This window comes from Schistocerca piceifrons, chromosome 5 (genome assembly GCF_021461385.2).
Source record: "Schistocerca piceifrons isolate TAMUIC-IGC-003096 chromosome 5, iqSchPice1.1, whole genome shotgun sequence".
Lineage (NCBI taxonomy): Eukaryota > Metazoa > Arthropoda > Insecta > Orthoptera > Acrididae > Schistocerca > Schistocerca piceifrons.
In genome coordinates, this window is record NC_060142.1 from 708,892,786 (window position 1) to 708,912,855 (window position 20,070).

Sequence of the window (20,070 nt, forward strand, 5' to 3'; positions counted from 1 at the left end):
TTCAGCAAGCATGGATAACATCAGCCAGGATTGATGTATTGACTTGACTTCTACAACAATAACTGGGTATGTTTTCTCTTTATTCCACAAAACATAAATACACTGATTCTGCTTCATGGTGAAAGTATCAAAAAATACATTAAAAGAATACCATTGGATGCTCTACTTATTCAACAGTCCCTGAGCAACTACAGACATCCACCAAAATATAAAGAACTTAGCAGCAAAGTAGATAAGTTATCAGAAAACATAAGAAAAAGAAATCACATAAACAATGCTAAAGTATTATGCTTTTCAGAACACCATACTACGAATGGCATTGACTTATTACATTATAACATTACTACTACTACTGTGGTACAACAAGAGAAGAGGTGGTGTAGCTACATTTATTAAAAATAATGAAATATTTAGATCTTTAGATGTAAGGAAATACAGTTTAGAGCAACAGTTTGCAGCATGTGCAGTAGAAGTAACAGATGGTTGTGCAACACTAATGTTAGTAACAATTTACAGGGCACCTGGAGCTAACTTTACGGTCTTTCTGGTTCAAATAGAATTATTGTTTCCTGCTTTATTTTCTAAAAATAATGAAATTATTGTACTTGAGGATTTCGGTGTAAACTTTTCAGCTGAAAGCAACAACAAAATAGAGCTTCAACATCTGATGAATTCATATTATCTTATATTAGTAGCCAAATATCCTACTAGGATCATATCTGCAAGTCAGACTTTGATAGACAATATATTTATACAAGCAACTATGTGCCATAGCTTCACTATCATCCCTGTCTTGAATGGGATATCTAGCCATGATGGACAACTCCTCACTCTGCATAATGTAACGCCTCTCAAGAAATCAATCCCCACCTGGAAATCTATAAGATTAATGACCAGAGACTCACTGGAAATCTTTAAATGTAAAGTAGAGAATGTGGACTGGAGCCCGGTATACAGAGTGGATGAGGTTAACACTAAATTTAACATACTCATAAATTTTCTACAAAAAGCATATTTGCTTGCCACTGATGTATACTTTTTTTTGTTCTGCGAAGGTGGTTGTGATTACTGAAACTGGTAGAGAATAAATGTACAATTGTAAAGCTGATGGTGCAAACACACTTTTTTCAAAATACTTAAGAACCATGAATGGTCACTTAAGAAAAGTTTTATATTCATAAATGAATTCTCATCCTTCTTTGAAGAAACTTTTTCAAAAAAGTTTGTTAGAAACAAACCCTGGATCACACAGGGAATTAAACAGTTGTGCAAAATAAAGGGAAAATTTTAGACTTGAGTCAGAATGTCTAAGGACACAACAAAAATTGGTCATTATAAAATGTATACAGATCGTAAAGAAGTTGATACAAAAATCACCAACATTACATTATGAATGAGAAACGAGTATCTCTAATAATAAGATGAACATTGTTTGGAATATTGTTAGAAGGAAAACAGAAGATGAAAAGAACTTGTGAAGGCTACAAAATCAAACACGAAGTAAATCTTTTATGCCCTCCTGAAAACAACCAATATTTTCAATAAACACTTCTTATCAGTATTAGAACAAACAGCCTGCAAGAGCTCTGTTAATGAAGCCTTGAGTCTTATGGAAAATGCTATCCTCAGAAATATTGATAAAAACCCTGTCACAGTACCTGAAATTGAATGAACAATCATCTCTCCTACGAATAAAAGTTTTACTGGAGTAAATAATATCTGTAACAATTTGCTGAAACAGTGCTGTGGTTCTATATATTATTTACTAAGTCACATTTTCATTACATCATTACAACAAGGATCTGTGTCTTGACAGACTCAAACATGTTGTTGTGAAGCCCCTCTGCTAAAAAGGTAAAAACATCAAAGTTACAAATTACAGGCCAGTTTCTCTCCCGACTGTTTTTTCGAAGATACTAGAAAACCTCCAATATACAAGAATTTTGGAACAGCCAGATAGACTTAATATTCTCAGCAAAAGAAAGTCTGGATTCTGAAACAGTCTGTCAACAGATTCTACGTTTTTAAAAATAAAGTTCTAATCTCTAAATGACTAATGGTGACAACAGGACCATTTTTTATTTCAATCATTACGGGCAGGGCCCTCCAACTACCTTGGGATTTTGAGACAGAACTGACACAACAGCCCTCAGGAGGGCATCCAACAACTCAAACAATGCCAAGCCGAATAACTGCTTGCATAAGGGTCGGAGTTGTACCAACGCATTACTAGCTTCCTCAATTTGTGAAGCTCTTTTCTCTTGGATATACCATCAATTTTTTTCTGAAACTGTTGTATTTGTTTGCCTGTATATGTACATCACATCTACTGATTTCATCCCATTCAGATAATTCCTTCATGGTGTATCATTTTTTAATGGAATTTTTTAATCTCAGTGGCTTTAAACATCCAATTTTCAATTTTTTTTATCTTGTTGGTACACTTGTAGCTGATGTATGTTTGGATTTTCAGCTGATTTGAATATTTAGTTTATTGTTGACAGTCAAAAAGGTTTTATTTGTTTTCAAGTGCTCAGTAAATTTTTACTTCTGAAAAAGATGAATCACAGAATTTGCATTAAATTTAGCTAGAAAAATGGAATAAAGTGTGGCACATCAATCGTAATATTAATTGTGGCTTCTGGTGAATCTATTATGGATAAGACAAAAGTTTGCGAGTGGTATAAACATCTCAAAGAGGATCAAGAAGACACTGAAGATGATGACTGTCCTGGATGCCCTAGCACATCAATTACTGATGGCAATGTGGAAGATGTAAAGAAAATGGTTCTGGAAAATTTCTGAATCACCGTCAGAGGCTGCTGATGGTGTCAGCATATCCTTTGGCTCAGGCTGAGCAACTTTTTTAGATGTTTTTGAAATGAAAAGTGTAGCAGCAACTTTCTGAAATGGTTGAATTTCTAACAAAAACGTCGCACAGACATTGCTAAGGAATTGCTGAATCAAGCTGACAATGATCCAGAGCTTCTAATGATGAAACATGGGTGTACAAGCATGTCATCGAAACCAAAGCCCAATCAGCCCAATAGAAACTGGCTGAAGAGTCAAGATCGAAAAAAATTCAACAAATTCGATCACATGCGAAGTTTCTTCTCACTGCTTTTTTCAATTACAATGAGATGTGCATGATGAGCTCCTGCCAAATAGTTGTACAGTTGATAAGGAAGTTACGCACCATTTGCATGAAGCAACCCAAAGAACGCGAACAGAATTGTGGTGAGACTACTCACTGAAATTGCATGATGATAATGCTTGTTCATGATTTCTTGGCAAAAAACAAAACTTTTATGTTGCCTCTGGCACCATATTCACCAGATATGGCACCTGTGCCTTCTTTCTATTCCAGAGGCCGAGGAGAACCATGAAAGGACATAATTTTGCCACCATTTATGAGATAAAAACAGAATCGGTGAAGCAGCTGAAAACGATAACAGGAAACGTGTTCCAGAAGTGTTTCTAAGATTGGAGGAACTGTTGGCACGAGTGTGTTATATCTGAAAGGGAGTACTTTGAAGGGGACAAAGTTGATGTTGATGAATAAATAAAGATTCTTTAAGAACAATAAAAACTTCCGTTAATTTTTGATCACACCTCGTATGTATCATTTAATACAATGTAACAATGAAAACAATCAATTACAGACAAAATAATTTAACTGGATAGATAAAAAATCTACTCACCAAGTGGCGGCAGAACACACACATAAAAGACGGTTGTACTTGGCAAGCCAGTGGCTCCTCCTTCAGGCAGAAGGGTTGAAGGGGAAGGAAGACAGGGGTGAGGAAAAAGGACTGGACAGGTCTAGGAAAAAGGGTAGATTTCGGGACAGTCACCCAGAACAGCATGTCACGGGAGGCTTACTGCATGGGATGAGAAGGAAAAACTGATTGTCTGATGCAGTCCCCAACACTTGGGAAGGAGATTTTTTATCTGTCCAGTTAAATTATTAATACAATGTAAGATTGAACAATTATGTAAATACTTTATTTTCAAATCCTTTTTGTTGCTCAGGGTCTAGCTTTTGAGGTCTTTGGTGGGTATATTTGGTGAGAAACACATCATCAGTAAATTACATGGCCCGAGGGTGGGATGTCTGAATGTCTGCACCACCTTGCCCATAAACAGAATGAGTAAGAGAGATGCCATGGACACTTGATGCATACCAACATTAATTGGAATAGGAAGTAAAATATCACCTAGGTAGCCAATGGTACTTGGAATTTTACAGTAGAGATTTTGGATACAGTACACACAGGCATCATGAATGTACGTAGTCTACGTAGTAACAGTGCATCATTCAAAAACATTCTAAAGACATATTTAATCGAGAAAACATTTTACTCACTTGATGAATACTTAAACAGAGAAAAGTAGTCTTTGTATGTATTTATATTTACTGTTGTTTGTTTATGTTCTTTTTGTTCCCATTTGTAACCATATACTTACAAAGAGGCTTTTGCAATGTGATTAACTTTGCATAATGTATTATTCCTATGACTTTATTTTAGTTCATTATTATTTTATGACTTTATTTTAGTTCATTATTATTTTTGCAAGTCTTATGTAATTTATGTCTAGTTCTGCTCTTGTAAACTAATTGATACCATGGTCTGTGAACATATATTACTCAAGTCGTTCCACATCCTAGTGTCATACGCATAACAGGATTTATGGAATTTGTAGATAAATAAATAAATAAAATAAAAATAAATAAAACATGTTTTATATAAACAGCCAAGCTGCATATTATCTGTTGCACTGAAGCCTTTGACAAAACCACACTTATTTGATGAAATATGCACACTACATTTTAGGCAATTATCATAAATCTGCACAATAATTTTGTCATATGTAAGACCTGCACATTTTCCATCTGTTACATTGAAGCCTCTGACAAAATTATATCTATCTGAGAAAATGTGGACACTACAGCACAAGCAATTATTATAAATGTGCACAAGAACTTTTGTCACATGTCAGAGCAAGTAGATAGGGTGGTAGATGGAGATTCACCCACCTTTCCTTTAGTTTTTTAGATAAGAATGTTAATGCTAGTTTATTAGATTGTGGGAAACTGCCATGATAAATTATTATCAATAAAATTAATCAATTTTTGAAAATATACTGTAACTGAATTTTAGGAAATAGGGAGGATTTGAAAAAGTCACCTAGAATCCCAGGTTAGGGGAGACTTACCGGACTGGATGAGAAAGAAAGACTGGTTGTTAGAGACTGCTCCAGATGAGATTTGTAAACCTGAGAGCTTGATGCTGGAAGACAGGGTAATATCCAAGACAGAGATTACAGACATAACATCGCGCACGAGTTAATAAGAGTGGTTAGAGATGTGGAGCGAGAGAAAATACACAGGTCAGAAAATAATAGATATAGAAAATTAAAGAGAGTAAAGAAAGGATTACTGAGACCAAAGAACCTAAATTCAGTCTCAGTATTCCTTTCTTTCCTTTCCATCCTACAAGATATCCTGCACTGCTAGCCATACAAAATCACCCTTGTTCAGGAGTTGCTTCCTTCTGACCTGTCAGCACAGCAGATGTTCGTTCTGGAATTTTTTGCTCACATAGATGTGGACAATGAATGGCCATGGAACATTCTGTGGGCAGACAAAGACCATTTCCCTCTCCAAGGACACGTAAATATACAGAACTGCAGATATGGACAATGGAAAAGCCACACGCACATCAACCCGTACCACTTCATTCTGCAGAAGTGACTGTGTGGTGCAGGTTGAAGGTATTGGTTATCATATGGCCATATCTGTTCAAGGAGATGAGTCCTGTAGGTTCTGTTACCTGTACCATCACTAGCAAATGCTATGAGAGTCTTTTGTGCACCAACATCATTCCAACCTTTTTATGCAAAATAGCAGTTCTCCACATCCTGGATAGCCAGTACAGTGGCTGCCACTCAGAATTATTAGCCATCATTTCCCTGCAGCCTGGCCATCCAGATCACATGATCTTAATCCGTGTGACTTCCGGTTGTGGGGTTATCTGAAAGATGTGTTCAGTGCTCCAATTATGAATGTAGCTTAACTGAAGGCATACGTGCAATGCATTCAGAATGTGACCCCCAAGATACACTGATCTATTATGGAATATGCTGTTTCCTAATTTCAAATTGTGGCAGAAAACGGTGGACAGCATACTGAACATGTCTTGTGCCAGTTTCATGACAATTAGAAATTGATGTCATTTTGCTTTTTATGCTGTTTTTGGACTCAGGACAATTAAACACTAATGTGATTTTGCTTTTGATGCCATCTTGGCCTCAGGACAATTAAAAACCAATTGTTCCCATCTGATGTGGTGCAACCTTGCTGTGGTGGATGGGCTTACACACCAACAGCACCACAACTGTTGACTGCTGAACTTGTGTAGTCTTGCAGATTGAACAGTCCTCCAACCATAGCCATCATATTACGATTCATGTGTCATTTGTAGCCAACCACATTTACATTGAGACACCATATATTGGTAAACTTTGCATTTTTATTTATTTATTTATTTATTGTTAATATAATGGAAGGAAACATTCCACGTGGGAAAAATTATATATAAAAACAAAGATGAGGTGACTTACCGAACAAAAGCGCTGGCAGGTCGATAGACACACAAACAAACACAAACATACACACAAAATTCAAGCTTTCGCAACAAACTGTTGCCTCATCAGGAAAGAGGGAAGGAGAGGGGAAGACGAAAGGAAGTGGGTTTTAAGGGAGAGGGTAAGGAGTCATTCCAATCCCGGGAGCGGAAAGACTTACCTTAGGGGGAAAAAAGGACAGGTATACACTCGCACACACGCACATATCCATCCACACATACAGACACAAGCAGACATATTTAAAGACAAAGAGTTTGGGCAGAGATGTCAGTCGAGATAGAAGTGTTGGGGCAAAGAAGTTGTTAACAACCTGAAAACAGCTTTCACATCCCGCAACTACCCTCCCGACCTGGTACAAAAGCAAATAACCAGAGCCACTTCCTCGTCCCCTCAAACCCAGAATCCCCCACAGAAGAACCACAAAAGTGCCCCACTTGTGACAGGATACTTTCCAGGACTGGACCAGACTCTGAATGTGGCTCTCCAGCAGGGATACGACTTCCTCAAATCCTGCCCTGAAATGAGATCCATCCTTCATGAAATCCTCCCCACTCCGCCAAGAGTGTCTTTCCGCCGTCCACCTAACCTTCGTAACCTGTTAGTTCATCCCTACGAAATCCCCAAACCACCTTCCCTACCCTCTGGCTCCTATCCTTGTAACCGCCCCCGATGCAAAACCTGTCCCATGCACCCTCCCACCACCACCTACTCCAGTCCTGTAACCCGGAAGGTGTACACGATCAGAGGCAGAGCCACGTGTGAAAGCACCCACGTGATTTACCAACTGACCTGCCTACACTGTGATGCATTCTATGTGGGAATGACCAGCAACAAACTGTCCATTCGCATGAATGGACACAGGCAGACAGTGTTTGTTGGTAATGAGGATCACCCTGTGGCTAAACATGCCTTGGTGCACAGCCAGCACATCTTGGCACAGTGTTACACCGTCCGGGTTATCTGGATACTTCCCACCAACACCAACCTATCCGAACTCCGGAGATGGGAACTTGCCCTTCAGTATATCCTCTCTTCTCGTCATCCGCCAGGCCTCAATCTCCGCTAATTTCAAGTTGCCGCCACTCATACCTCACCTGTCTTTCAACAACTTCTTTGCCCCAACACTTCTATCTCGACTGACATCTCTGCCCAAACTCTTTGTCTTTAAATATGTCTGCTTGTGTCTGTATGTGTGGATGGATATGTGCGAGTGTATACCTGTCCTTTTTTCCCCCTAAGGTAAGTCTTTCCGCTCCCGGGATTGGAATGACTCCTTACCCTCTCCCTTAAAACCCACTTCCTTTCGTCTTCCCCTCTCCTTCCCTCTTTCCTGATGAGGCAACAGTTTGTTGCGAAAGCTTGAATTTTGTGTGTATGTTTGTGTTTGTTTGTGTGTCTATCGACCTGCCAGCGCTTTTGTTCGGTAAGTCACCTCATCTTTGTTTTTATACATATTTATTTATTGTGGTGTTTCTGTGGCTTGATGTGCTTCCTCTTATTTAAACACCACCTTGCATGGTAATGAGCAATCAGCATGAAAATGTTATAGCTACATAATTTGTACTAGCAGAAATGGCCTGAAATTTGCTTACATGAGAAAAGAAATAGCTCCCCATCTCCTATCCCCCCCCCCCTTTCCAATGTACACAATGTACACCTCTGTAACAAGGTAACCTCTACTCTGCACACAATTAAGTGCCCTCTTGCATTTAAGAAAAAGGAGCACTTCCTTTTGTCATGGCCGAAACTTTTCCCTAAAACAAATGGCCACCTCACTCTCTGTCAAACAAAGTAACAAATGCCTCTGTCTTCTTACAGTTACGCTTCTTCCTATTTTTGTTTCTCTATTAAGTCATGCCACTTCCTCCCCTCACCCCCCATGCACTCTCTCCATTATTTGTGGTTTGATCACATTCCCTTTCCCTCCCAGTCCCAGTCTCTGCCTTATAACCACAGCTGCCAGTGCCTTCGGTGTAAATCCACTTGTTCTACTTTTCATGAACTAACAGAGATTCTGCTTATTTCTGCTGTAACTGTTCTGCCTTCCACTATTTTATGTTTTACTTACTTCTGAATGTTGCATCGCCTATCACATATAAATCATTTTATAAGGCCTGTCTGTTGTGAGACCGTAATGTAAAATATACAGAATGCCTGGTAAAATGTAAATGAGGAGCTAATGGTCCTGTTTTGCCAGGATAAATAAATCAGTAAAAAATAAAATAATTGCTTTCTGTTGCATTGTCTTAGCCTCCATTAATGTTCAACATCTCATCACCTTGAATTAGAAACAAGTTCACACTGAATCATACTAATGTGCTGGATGCCAGTTCAAAAGACATAAAAATCTATAAATGCAAAAACCACAAGGACTGTAAATTTTTTAAAGAGATTGGTGTAATTGGTGTGACAGTGATTTTTATTTAACAGTTTTGTTTTACTTCCATTAAAGCTTAAGTCTTAACACACTTGCAAAATAAAGGTAATGATACACTCACCGTCTCATGTTTTTCACTCTTTCATACAATTTGTGGGCATGCTCTTGAGCTGGGATGACGTATTTATCTCTGTATGCTGGATTTAGCCTGCTAAGTTTGTTTTCCGTTTCTTGAAGCCGCTCTGTTAGATTTGACAATTCCCTTTGCGTATTTCGAAGAATCTATAAAAGCAAAATTCTTTTTAAGTCCCCAGTTCAATAGTTCTAAGCAGATTGATTTGGTAAAGTTTTCCAATGTTGTTACACAAATTCAATTATCAAAACACAAAAATGTAGCGAGAGATTCTTACCCTCCATAACACAAATAACTATTTAAATGAATAGAATATAATAGAGGGAAACATTCCACGTGGGAAAAATATATCTAAAAACAAAGATGATGTAACTTACCAAACGAAAGCGTTGGTATGTTGATAGACACACAAACACAAAAACATACACAAAATACAAGCTTTCGCAACCCACGGTTGCTTCATCAGGAAAGAGGGAAGGAGAGGGAAAGATGAAAGGATGTGGGTTTTAAGGGAGAGGGTAAGGAGTCATTCCAATCCCGGGAGCGGAAAGACTTACCTTAGGGGGAAAAAAGGACAGGTATACACTAGCGCGCGCGCACACACACACACACACACACACACATATATATATATATATCCATCCACACATATACAGACACAAGCAGACAGAAGGGTATAAATATTGATGATAATAATAATAATAATAATAATAATAATAATAATATGTAGTAATAAACTGTTGCTATTCAGATAATCTGCAAATGAGATCGAACTGACCTCAATATCTATCAGTCTGCCACAGTCTCGGATGGCTGTCATGAGGGGGCAGGAGAATATATGAGGAAGTCTGATTGGGAAAGGTTGAGATTCACCTCACAACGGAAGTTTAAACTGAAAAGAATCTTAATACAGGCAAAGAACATGCACCTCATTCTGGATAAAAAGGATGTATGACCTAGCTGCCACTGTCCCGTTAAACGTTTGCAGAAAGTAAGGAGCATTTCTTGCAAATAAGATACTTGAAAGAGGCATTTTTCTTCTTACTGAAGACTATTGATAGACTGGCAGTCAACCTACGGAATGTATGTGGTTGGAAGGTTACTTCTGAATACCTATCATCTTTATTCATCAGCGAGACATTTGGTCCTGACATCTGGTGCAACTTAAGTTCTATGAAATATGGGAGGCAATCTTTAGTTCTTATTCTTTGATTAAAAAAAGAAGGGCAAAGACTCACTGACAAAAAGAAAGTTGTTGACAATCTGTCCCTCTTTAACTACATTCCTCTTGTTCACCATGAATTTTTCTTGTCACTAAAACCAACACATTTGGACAACAGACACGAGAGTGATGAATGATTAAGTACCTTCAAGCAATGAACTTAAGTCTTTTGGCAATTCTCCATAAATGTTTTCATATGATTATCTATCACTGTCTTTTGTTATTAGAGTATGAGATTTGAGATTTAGATAACATAATGGTACCTCCACTACAGTAATGTGTTTATTCTTGTATATTTCATGTGTTATATCCTGTTTGTTGCTGTTTTGTGCCTGTGTACAATAATATAGATGTTAAAAGCCATCTAGAACAAAATGGATGTTAGAATAAAATTATCCATATTTGTGAATCAATTGCAACCTTTACTCCACTGTATCTCCAAACTACTGTTTTGCCACTTACCATTTTGTTCCCTCACACTATAATACAGAAATTCTTAAATACAGTAACTTCTCTTAATTCAGGTACATCATTACCACATTTTTTTTTTAAATAATCTTTTAGTTATGTTTCAAAAGAGCAGATTGCATCTATACCTTTTATATGTTGTGGTAATTCATTGTATAATTTGATGGCATGATGTGGAGAGACAAAAATAGAACCATCAATATAAAATGTCTGGCCTTTGCCGATGATATAGCCATTGTAACAAATAACAGTAAAGAAGCCCTAGAGAGACCACATGAAATCGCAGCCAGAACTACAAATTTCATATGAAAAAACCCAGTACATGGACACAAAATCCACAGACAGAAACCCGTTGGTAACAAAGTATGGAAAGATAGCACACGTAGAAAGTTTCAAATACCTGGTAGAGATTATACAGAAAATAGGACTAATTTCAACAGCCAATGAAGAAAGAGTTGCAAAAATACAAAAAGCTTACAGACTTACATGGAACCATTACAACAAAAGAAGTATTTCTGTTAATGCCAAATTAAGACATTACAAACCAGTAGTCTTACCCGAAGCCTTGTATGCCTCAGAAACAACAGTAATCTGGGGAGGAACGAAATTCAAGGAACTGGAAAATCAAGAGGAAAATTCTGAGAAAGATCTATGGGCCAGTTCAGAGACAGGGGATCTGGATAAAATCACCGACAAAAGAGCTGTACAAACAGACAGAGACAATTACAAACGACATCAGAGAAAGAAGGGCTAAATTCTTTGGGCACAATTATAGGATGAACGAAAATAGGCTGATCAAGAAGATTTTTAACATAGTGATGAGTAATACGATGAAAACTTAACTGGGAAAAGGAAACCATGGAAGACCTCAAGAAACTAAATATCTCCACAAAAGAAATAACAAACAAAGAAAAATACATAGTAAAAATCAGAAACAGAAATTCGAGGAAACACCATAAGAGAAGAAACCAGGAAAGAAGTAGACAGAAGAGAGGAAGAAGAAACACAGTGAATATATGAGAGGTTTTTTGGGAAGAGAAAAGAAAGAGACAAAAAAAGTGGCGATGATGATAATAATAATAATAATAATAATAATAATAATTTGATGGCATTGTATAATAAACTCTGCTGAATTTTAGCTTTATTTTTTCTTTCCAGATGCAAATTGTAGCTATTTCTTGTTTCATAGTCAAGTATTAAACAATTTTTCATATAGTAGTATATATTTTTTACATACATAACATTCTGAAAAAAACATATTCCAAAGGGACAGTTAAGAAATACAGCATTTCAAAAAGTTCAAGGCAGTGGGACTTGCTGCCACTCTTGGTTATTATATGAACTGCTCTTTTCTGCAGTCTGAATACAGCTTGTTAGATATTTTTCCTATTCATTCCCCAAAAATCTATTCCGTAACTAATGACAGTATAATTATAAGCAAAATATACTGATCTGATAAATGTAATATCACATTGACTGATGTAAGAATTCAGAGAGTGTAACATGATGTAGAGATTCTCTTACTAAGTATTTTCTACATCCTCTTCCCTCTTTGGCAGTCAACATGCATTCCAACAAATTCTGTGGTTTTCACACAATGTATGGATTCATTGTTAATTTTAAGGTTATTATAATCTGGGTTTTTATTTTTTGTGGTAGTAGTTCATAGTGCTTCTTTTCTTTACATGAAGTGTGACTGTACTGTTTGTCACCCTTTTATATACATTGCTAATAATAATAATAATAATAATAATAATGATGATGTCAATAACGAGAAAATGAAGAAGAATAAAGAACATGATGTAGGCAATGAAACCTTAGTTAAAAAATGATTGATCTATGTGATAACATCTCTCACGAGACACCTAAAAAAAAGGTTTAAATGATTAGTTATATTATATATACACACCGATGCTCTTCTGGAAGCCTCATCCAAGAATAAACTTGCATTACTTATGATAAATTTATTTGTATCTGATAAAATATTAATATCAGATCCCCTTTTGAGTATTTCCTGCAGATCATTATCAGTTTCCTTTAGTTTCCTGTTATTTTGGTGATTAATGTTTTCAACCTGCAACATATAACAATAATCTTGCAGCAGCTGTTCTTGTTTTCAGGCATTACACACAATGTTGATAAACTGAGTGAAATAATACTAAATGCAGAAGTTCAAACCCTAATTTACATTCCATAAAAGGTTAAAGGCCTGAGATTAAGCCAAAACTAATTTTTTGAACTCAGCAAATGTAATTTATCCTGTTAACAAAACTATGATTTCTGTCATTCATCTCTCAAAATTTTCATTGCGATTTTTTAAAGGCTCTTCATGTTTTCTTGCTCTCTATATGTGGGGTTGCCTCCTTCTATCCTCATTTGGAGTATTAAATAATGCCTTGTATATTTCCTAATCGTGAATTGTTCCACCCAAATGTGCCTCATCATTCAACTTCTCAAAACTTATTTCATTTCGATATTGCACTGCATGTGTTGTTAAGAAGAATGTTGCAATGTTCATTCTGTCATGTGTGCATGTACAAGCACAGGCTTTTCTGCAGGGATGACAACATTTGGAAAGTTGGGTCTGGCCATGGACTGTGCATGGACTGCAAAAGTGGTTAAGGCAGCTGCTCACTCTGTGTGTGTGAGCTATTTATTTGTTTAAATGAATGACAGAATTAAATAAATTTAAATAATAGAAACAAATCACAAACAGAAACACAGAGGGAGTCAAAATGAACTTTACCGCTTTGGAATGATATAGAAATTTATTGAGATAACCTACAGAATCAGTAGACGTGACTACTGGGAGCACCAGCGTAGTGCACAGATAAAATGGCTACTTTCACTTTCACTGGTGCAGTATATCTGGGTATGCTTGAAAACTTTTTAACTCCACTGATCGATGATGACCAAGACGGGATGGTTCACAACCAGTAAGATGGTGCACCCCCTCATTTCCCCATGAGAGTTTGGGTTTCCTTGATAATCGCTTCCCAGATCAATGGTCTGACAGTGAAGCATCAATTGCAAGGCCATCTCACTCCCCGAACTTGACACCACTGGGCTACTTCCTCCAGGATTTCGTTAAAGACTTTGTATAAGGGAGGAACATGTGCATGTTCTTCCCCTATCAAACAATTTTCCAACCTGAAAAATTGAATCTACGCTGCCACTGCACAAGTTATGCCCAATTTACTGGAATGAGTGTGGGGAAAAATTGATTATTGATGGGATGTTTGCAGCATCACAAATGGTGGTCACACCAAACCAAAATGACACTTGAAATTCTTATGCAAAACTTGAGGGTGTTTGCTTCAAAAGACATATATTCTGTAAGTTATCTCAATAAATTTCTTTATGGTCCCAAAGTCATTGAAGTCTTTTCTGGTTCACCCTGTATTAATACACAGTTATAACTTTAGCAAGCACACGTGTCACATAAAGGGGGAATAGTGATAGTTAGAAATTAAAATTGCAGAGCAGCTACAAGTCACTATTAATTTCTGAATTAAGCTTTTTCAGGACAGCCACAAGTTGCACTCAGTATGTTTTATTGGCGGGTTTTGCTCAGTTTAAGAAGAGCACCATCAAATATTCTGGAATATACAGTTTGAAGTACAGTAGTTGTCTGATTACTTTGCAATGTCAAGGACAATCTCTGACAATGGCAATGTAATTAGCCAATTACTGTACTTTAAAGTACAGGGTTTCTGGTGATGCTCCTGTTAAACTGAGCAAAACCAGTCAATAAAACAAACTGAGTGTTACTTGTGGCTGTAATGAAAAATTTAATTTCAACAATTGTTATTTCTCCTGCAGGCAAAGTCTGTTCTCACTTAATATCTGAAGACGCTCACACTGGTTGAGTAACACATGTCAATAAAGGAATGTTACATGAGACTGCTCTACAATTTCATTTATAACACTTTAGACTGAAGTCAGTAACTGTACTAACTACATACAGCCATTTTAAAAACATATTAAAATGCACAGACGTCCAGAAATGTAATATATACTGACATTAGCATAAAATATGTATGTCAGAAGGAAATATGTGTAGAATGATGTACTAGCAACATTTAAAGACTGTTGTATTAATCTACATTGCTTATACAGCATTATAAATAAAAAAGCATAAATCACTGGGATCAATTTAAAGAAAGCTTACATGTTATCTTCTGTGTAAATCTGATGAGATAGTAACAATTCTGTTATTAGTAAAAATTAAATTCCTGAAAACAACAAAAACATGTGAATTAAAATGTCACGAATTAGTTAAAAGTAGGTTCAATTCATATGCTGCATTATACCAGTACCTTATTCAAAGTATGTGTCATATTTTGAAGGATGGCATTTAAGTCATTTAACTTCTCGTGAAAACTGTTCAACTTCTGCTTGAGTTTTTGTGTACTTGGTGCAGACTGTATTAAATTCTTGATATTCTTCAATAGTTTTTCACACCCTCTTGAAAACAAATAAATAAGCCATATAGTATTATCAAAATATAGGGCACGAGACTCTTACTAATGCTACAGCTTAATTACTCTACAAGTAGATACGTACATGCATAATCACGATCAGTCTGTTAACGCTTAAGAACAGCACTTTCTTTAATTTGAGCTTAGAAAATCCTGATACTGCATCCTTACTCGGTGAACAGCTGTCTCAAAGATATTAAAGTCAAACAGTGGAAACTCGAAGTGGAGTATCAACAATATAAGCAGAAGGATAGATTGCTACTCACTGTAAAAATGACATGCCGAGTTGCAGACAGGCACAACGATAAGATTGTCGCACATTTAGATGTTGGCCAAAGCGTTCTTCAGAAAAGGAAACACACACACACACACACACACACACACACACACACACACACATGCGCATTCGAGTGTGGGTGCACACACGTTCATTCTCACAGGCAAGCACACTTCACGCACATATGAATGCCATCTCCAGCAGTTCAGACCAGAATGCAAGTGTCATGTGAATGCAAGCAGCAAACTAGAGGGGTCAGGGAAGGGGAAGGGGAAGGGGGAGGGGCACCAGACTGTGGGGAGAGGGAGAGAAGAGTGCTGACTTGCAGAGAGTGCAGGCACTAGATGGAGGCATTACAAGACTGCTACCAGGAGCAGTGTCAAGAGGCTGTGGTACCGGGAGGTCTCTCAATGTTTGCTGCCCTCTGTCAACACACCAACCCATCTTTCCACTTCCCTGCTCATCTCCTATTCCACTCCCCCCCCCCCCCCCCATTCCAACCTACTTACCCCAAGCCTCCCGATAGTGCACCTGATGGCAGTCTTTTCACGCCCCCCCTTTACCTGTACCCTGATATCCGTTCCCCTTCCTTGCCCCCTCCAGATTGGTGCTTTCATTCACGTGGCAGATGCATTCCTATCCAAGTTGCCAGAGATGGCAGTCATTTGTGCATGAGGTATGATTGCTTGTGAAAATATCTGTGTGTGTGTGTGTGTGTGTGTGTGTGTGTGTGTGTGCGCGCGCGCGCTCCTTTTTCTGAAGAAGGGTTGATTTAGTTGTGCTTATCTGCAACTCGACAAGTCATCTTTTCCTGATATTGATGGTAAAAGATAAGTTGTCCGAGTGGCAGATACATATGGGGTGCGCATGCCCACCCTTGCAGGGCCGCCCACATTGCCACTTGCGCCGCCCCTGCCAGTCGGCCCGCATGTTATTCGTTCATTTCTTTCGTCAGTCAACTCAACTAAATCGAGTTATTGAGTAGTTGTACTTTCCTATGTAGCAAGCACATCCACGTCATCGTATTTTATGTGTTTCTGTCTGGTATGTGTTTCTGTCTGGTATATGTTTCTGTCTGGCACATAGATAGCTAACACATTCCTACGAGGAAAGTCATGGCCATTCTAGTAATCTCGATACATTGTTCTGTCTGGCATTTGTTCGAGAAAAGCTTTGAATATTCTACTGTTTCCTTGTACAGAGAATCTTCAATACATAGTGTTATAAATGTGGACTAGTTTTGCCGAATACGAAGCTAGTTTTTTTCTTATTAAGGTAAAAGTAAAGGTAGCTCAAGATACCTTTAGTGCCCCCTCCTTGAGGTGTTTCTGTATCTGTCACTGCCTCAACCTGAAAGCTGGTTGGAAACTGCAATCCTTACTAGGCATGGTCCTATGGGAGGTGGTATGCCATTGCTTTCCCATGACAATTCAACTGACTTACTCAGCCAATTAAGTGTAACCCACAATTTAATCACATATTTCAAACTGCAGTGTAACTTGGCACTTTACACACACACACACACACACACACACACACACACACACACACACACACACACACCAGTGGTGAAAGAGACAGTAAGTAACAGAAAAAAAGAAATGATTCCTTGAACCAAATTTAAATGACACATGAGAAGCATGAAACTTCCAAACAAACCTGAGGAAAAATGAGTAATTAAAAGACATAATTAATATAAGAATAAAACTTTTGGGTATTCGTATGATTTCCAATCACAATATTTTATTGTTAGACTCAACAAAACCTTCACAATTTACTTATGTAACTCTTGATCACATCTGTTTCTGCATATTCACAACTCCAAATTTAGTACCATACATAAACGTGAAAAGCTTTGCATATTTTACCACCACACATGAATACACCTTTCCATTCTCTAAACCAATCCCTAAACCAGTTCTCCCAAGTTTCTGTACGAAATATGGCACACTCGTTGACCCAAGCCCTCAGGAGGTCCTCATCACTCGAAAGTTGCACTCCTTTCAGCTTCATCTTCACACGCAGGAACAGTGAAAAGTCACAAGGAACAAAGTCTGGACTGTAAGGAGGGTACTCAAGAAGTTTCAGTCCTGTATTCCACAAATACTCAGTGCATGCTTTGATGCAGTGAGCTGCAGCGTTGTCGTGATGGAGGAACCAAGGGTCCATTCTTGACTTCGCTCAGAGGTTCAAAGATTGGATGACTTTGGGTGGGCACTGCTCAGTGTACCACTCAGTTATGACTAGAGACCAGACTGTATGCATCATGAAAACCTTAAAATATGCATGCAAATATACATGCAAAATGTCGAAATATGAAAGATAAAATAATTAAAAAAACGTGGTAGTTACTGCATGCATTATACCTCAAAGTCGAACCTGTGCATATCAGTTACGAGGAAGTGCGCTGGCCACAAAAAATTGGTACGTTTGGAATGCTGATATCATTTTCTGAATACTTTCCAACAAAGAGATAGATGGGCTGGCCAGTACTTACCTCAGCTCAGTACAGACGATAGATACACAAAACAGAACAGAAAATTTACATTCCTAGCTTTCGAAACTTTGTTCCTTCATCAGGGAGGAGAGAGGGGAAAAAAGGGAAGAAGGGAAAGTGGATTCAGTTACTCGCAACCCAGGTTATGAAGTAACAGGGAAAGGTAAACAGGGAGGGTAGTAAGGATGGAGGCATGGTCGTCAGAGGGAAGCCAAAGACATTCTACTGTAAGTACTGTGCCAGCTTCAAACCAAAGAGGATGCATACAGAAGTAAAGAGGTATATAGTATAAAGATAAACACAACTATGTAGGAAGAAAAGATGAGTTAATGGCTAAAGAGGAGAGGGAAAAAGGAGAAGCCTGAAGAGTAAATGGGAGTGAGGTTGGTTAACATAGGTTCAGTCCAGGGGGATGGCGGGATGAAAGGATGTGTTGGAGTGCAAGTTCCCACCCCCGCAGTTCCGAGGGACTGGTGTTGGGTGGGAGAAGCCAAATGGCACGTACGGTGTATCAGGTTCCTAGGTCTCTAGAATTATGCTGGAGGGCATTTTCTGCTACTGGGTACTGGACATCTCCTAAGCGGACAGTTCGTCTGTGCCCGTTAATGCGCTCAGCCAGTTTAGTTGTCGTCATACCGATGTAAAACACTGTGCAGTGCAGGCATGTCAGCTGATAAATGACATGTATTGTTTCACATGTGGCCCTGTCTTGAATTGTGTATGTTTTACCAGCAGCGTGGCTGGAGTAGGTGGTTGTGGGGGGATGCATGGGGCAGGTTTTGCAGCGGGGTCGGTTACAGGGGTAGGAACCGCTGGGTAGAGAAGGTGGTCTGGGAATATTGTAGGGTTTGACAAGGATGTACGGAGGGTAGGGGGGCGACGAAAGGCAACTCTGGGTGGTGTGGGGAGAATATTGTCAAGGGATGATCTCATTTCAGGGCTTGACTTGAGAAAGTCATATCCCTGGTGGAGTAATTTGTTGATGTATTTGAGGCCAGGATAATACTGGATGCCATGGGGGATGCTTCTGTGTGGTCTGGGGATAGGAAGATTGTTGTTGGACGGGGAGGAATCTATTGCTCGGGAGATCTGTTTGTGGACAAGGTCTGCAGGATAGTTGTGGGAGAGGGAAGCACTGGTCAGGTTATTAGTGTAATTGTTGAGGGATTCATCACTGGAGCAGATACGTTTGCCATGAATACATAGGCTGTAGGGAAGGGAGCGTTTGATGTGGAATGGATGGCAGCTGTCAAAGTGAAGGTACTGTTGTTTGTTTGTGGGTCTGATGTGGACAGAGGTGTGGATGTGAGCTTCGACAAGATGAAGGTCAACATCCAGGAAGGTGACTTGGGTTTTGGAGAAGGACAAGGTGAAATTCAGATTCGAAAATGAGTTGAGGTTATTGAGGAAATTAAGGAGTGTTCCTTCACCATGAGTCCAGACCACAAAGATGTCATCTATAAACCTATACCAGGCCAGAGGAAGCAGCTGTTGGGTCTTTAGGAAAGCCTCCTCCATGCGGCCCATGAAGAGGTTGGCATAGGACAGAGCCATCCTGGTTCCCATGGCCGTTCCCATGATTTGTTTGTAGCTCTGGCCTTCAAAAGTGAAGTAATTATAGGTGAGGATGAAGTTGGTAAGTGTGATAAGGAACGAGGTTTTTGGAAGATCTTCGGGTGGGCATTGGGAGAGGTAGTGTTCAAGGGCAGAGAGACCATGGGTATGTGGGATGTTTGTGTAAAGGGATGTAGCATCTATGGTGACAAGAAAAGTTTCATAACTAACCCTGCTAGTGAATGACTACACCCACAGACTTGGAACAGTGGCTACAATGCAGATATGAAGTATTCTCAGAACACATCAACAATCAGCATCTTGTGATATATTGTTGCACTGCATTGCAAAACCTTCCTAGTACCCTTTGTATGATCTCCTCAAGGAAAAAGCAAATTGCCATTTCCATTATT

General features: G+C 38.5%; 1 protein-coding gene across 1 annotated transcript in view; it reads right to left on the reverse strand.

The window, feature by feature from the left end:
• Positions 1–20,070, reverse strand: part of LOC124799214 (laminin subunit alpha-1) — a 216,601-nt gene that overhangs the window by 120,016 nt on the left and 76,515 nt on the right. Inside the window, exons 15-17 of the mRNA XM_047262749.1 lie at positions 15,168–15,315; positions 12,758–12,922; positions 9,147–9,307 (exon numbers count right to left, since the gene is read on the reverse strand). Coding sequence (XP_047118705.1) covers positions 9,147–9,307; positions 12,758–12,922; positions 15,168–15,315 — 474 coding nt within the window. The remainder of the gene's footprint in view (positions 1–9,146; positions 9,308–12,757; positions 12,923–15,167; positions 15,316–20,070) is intronic.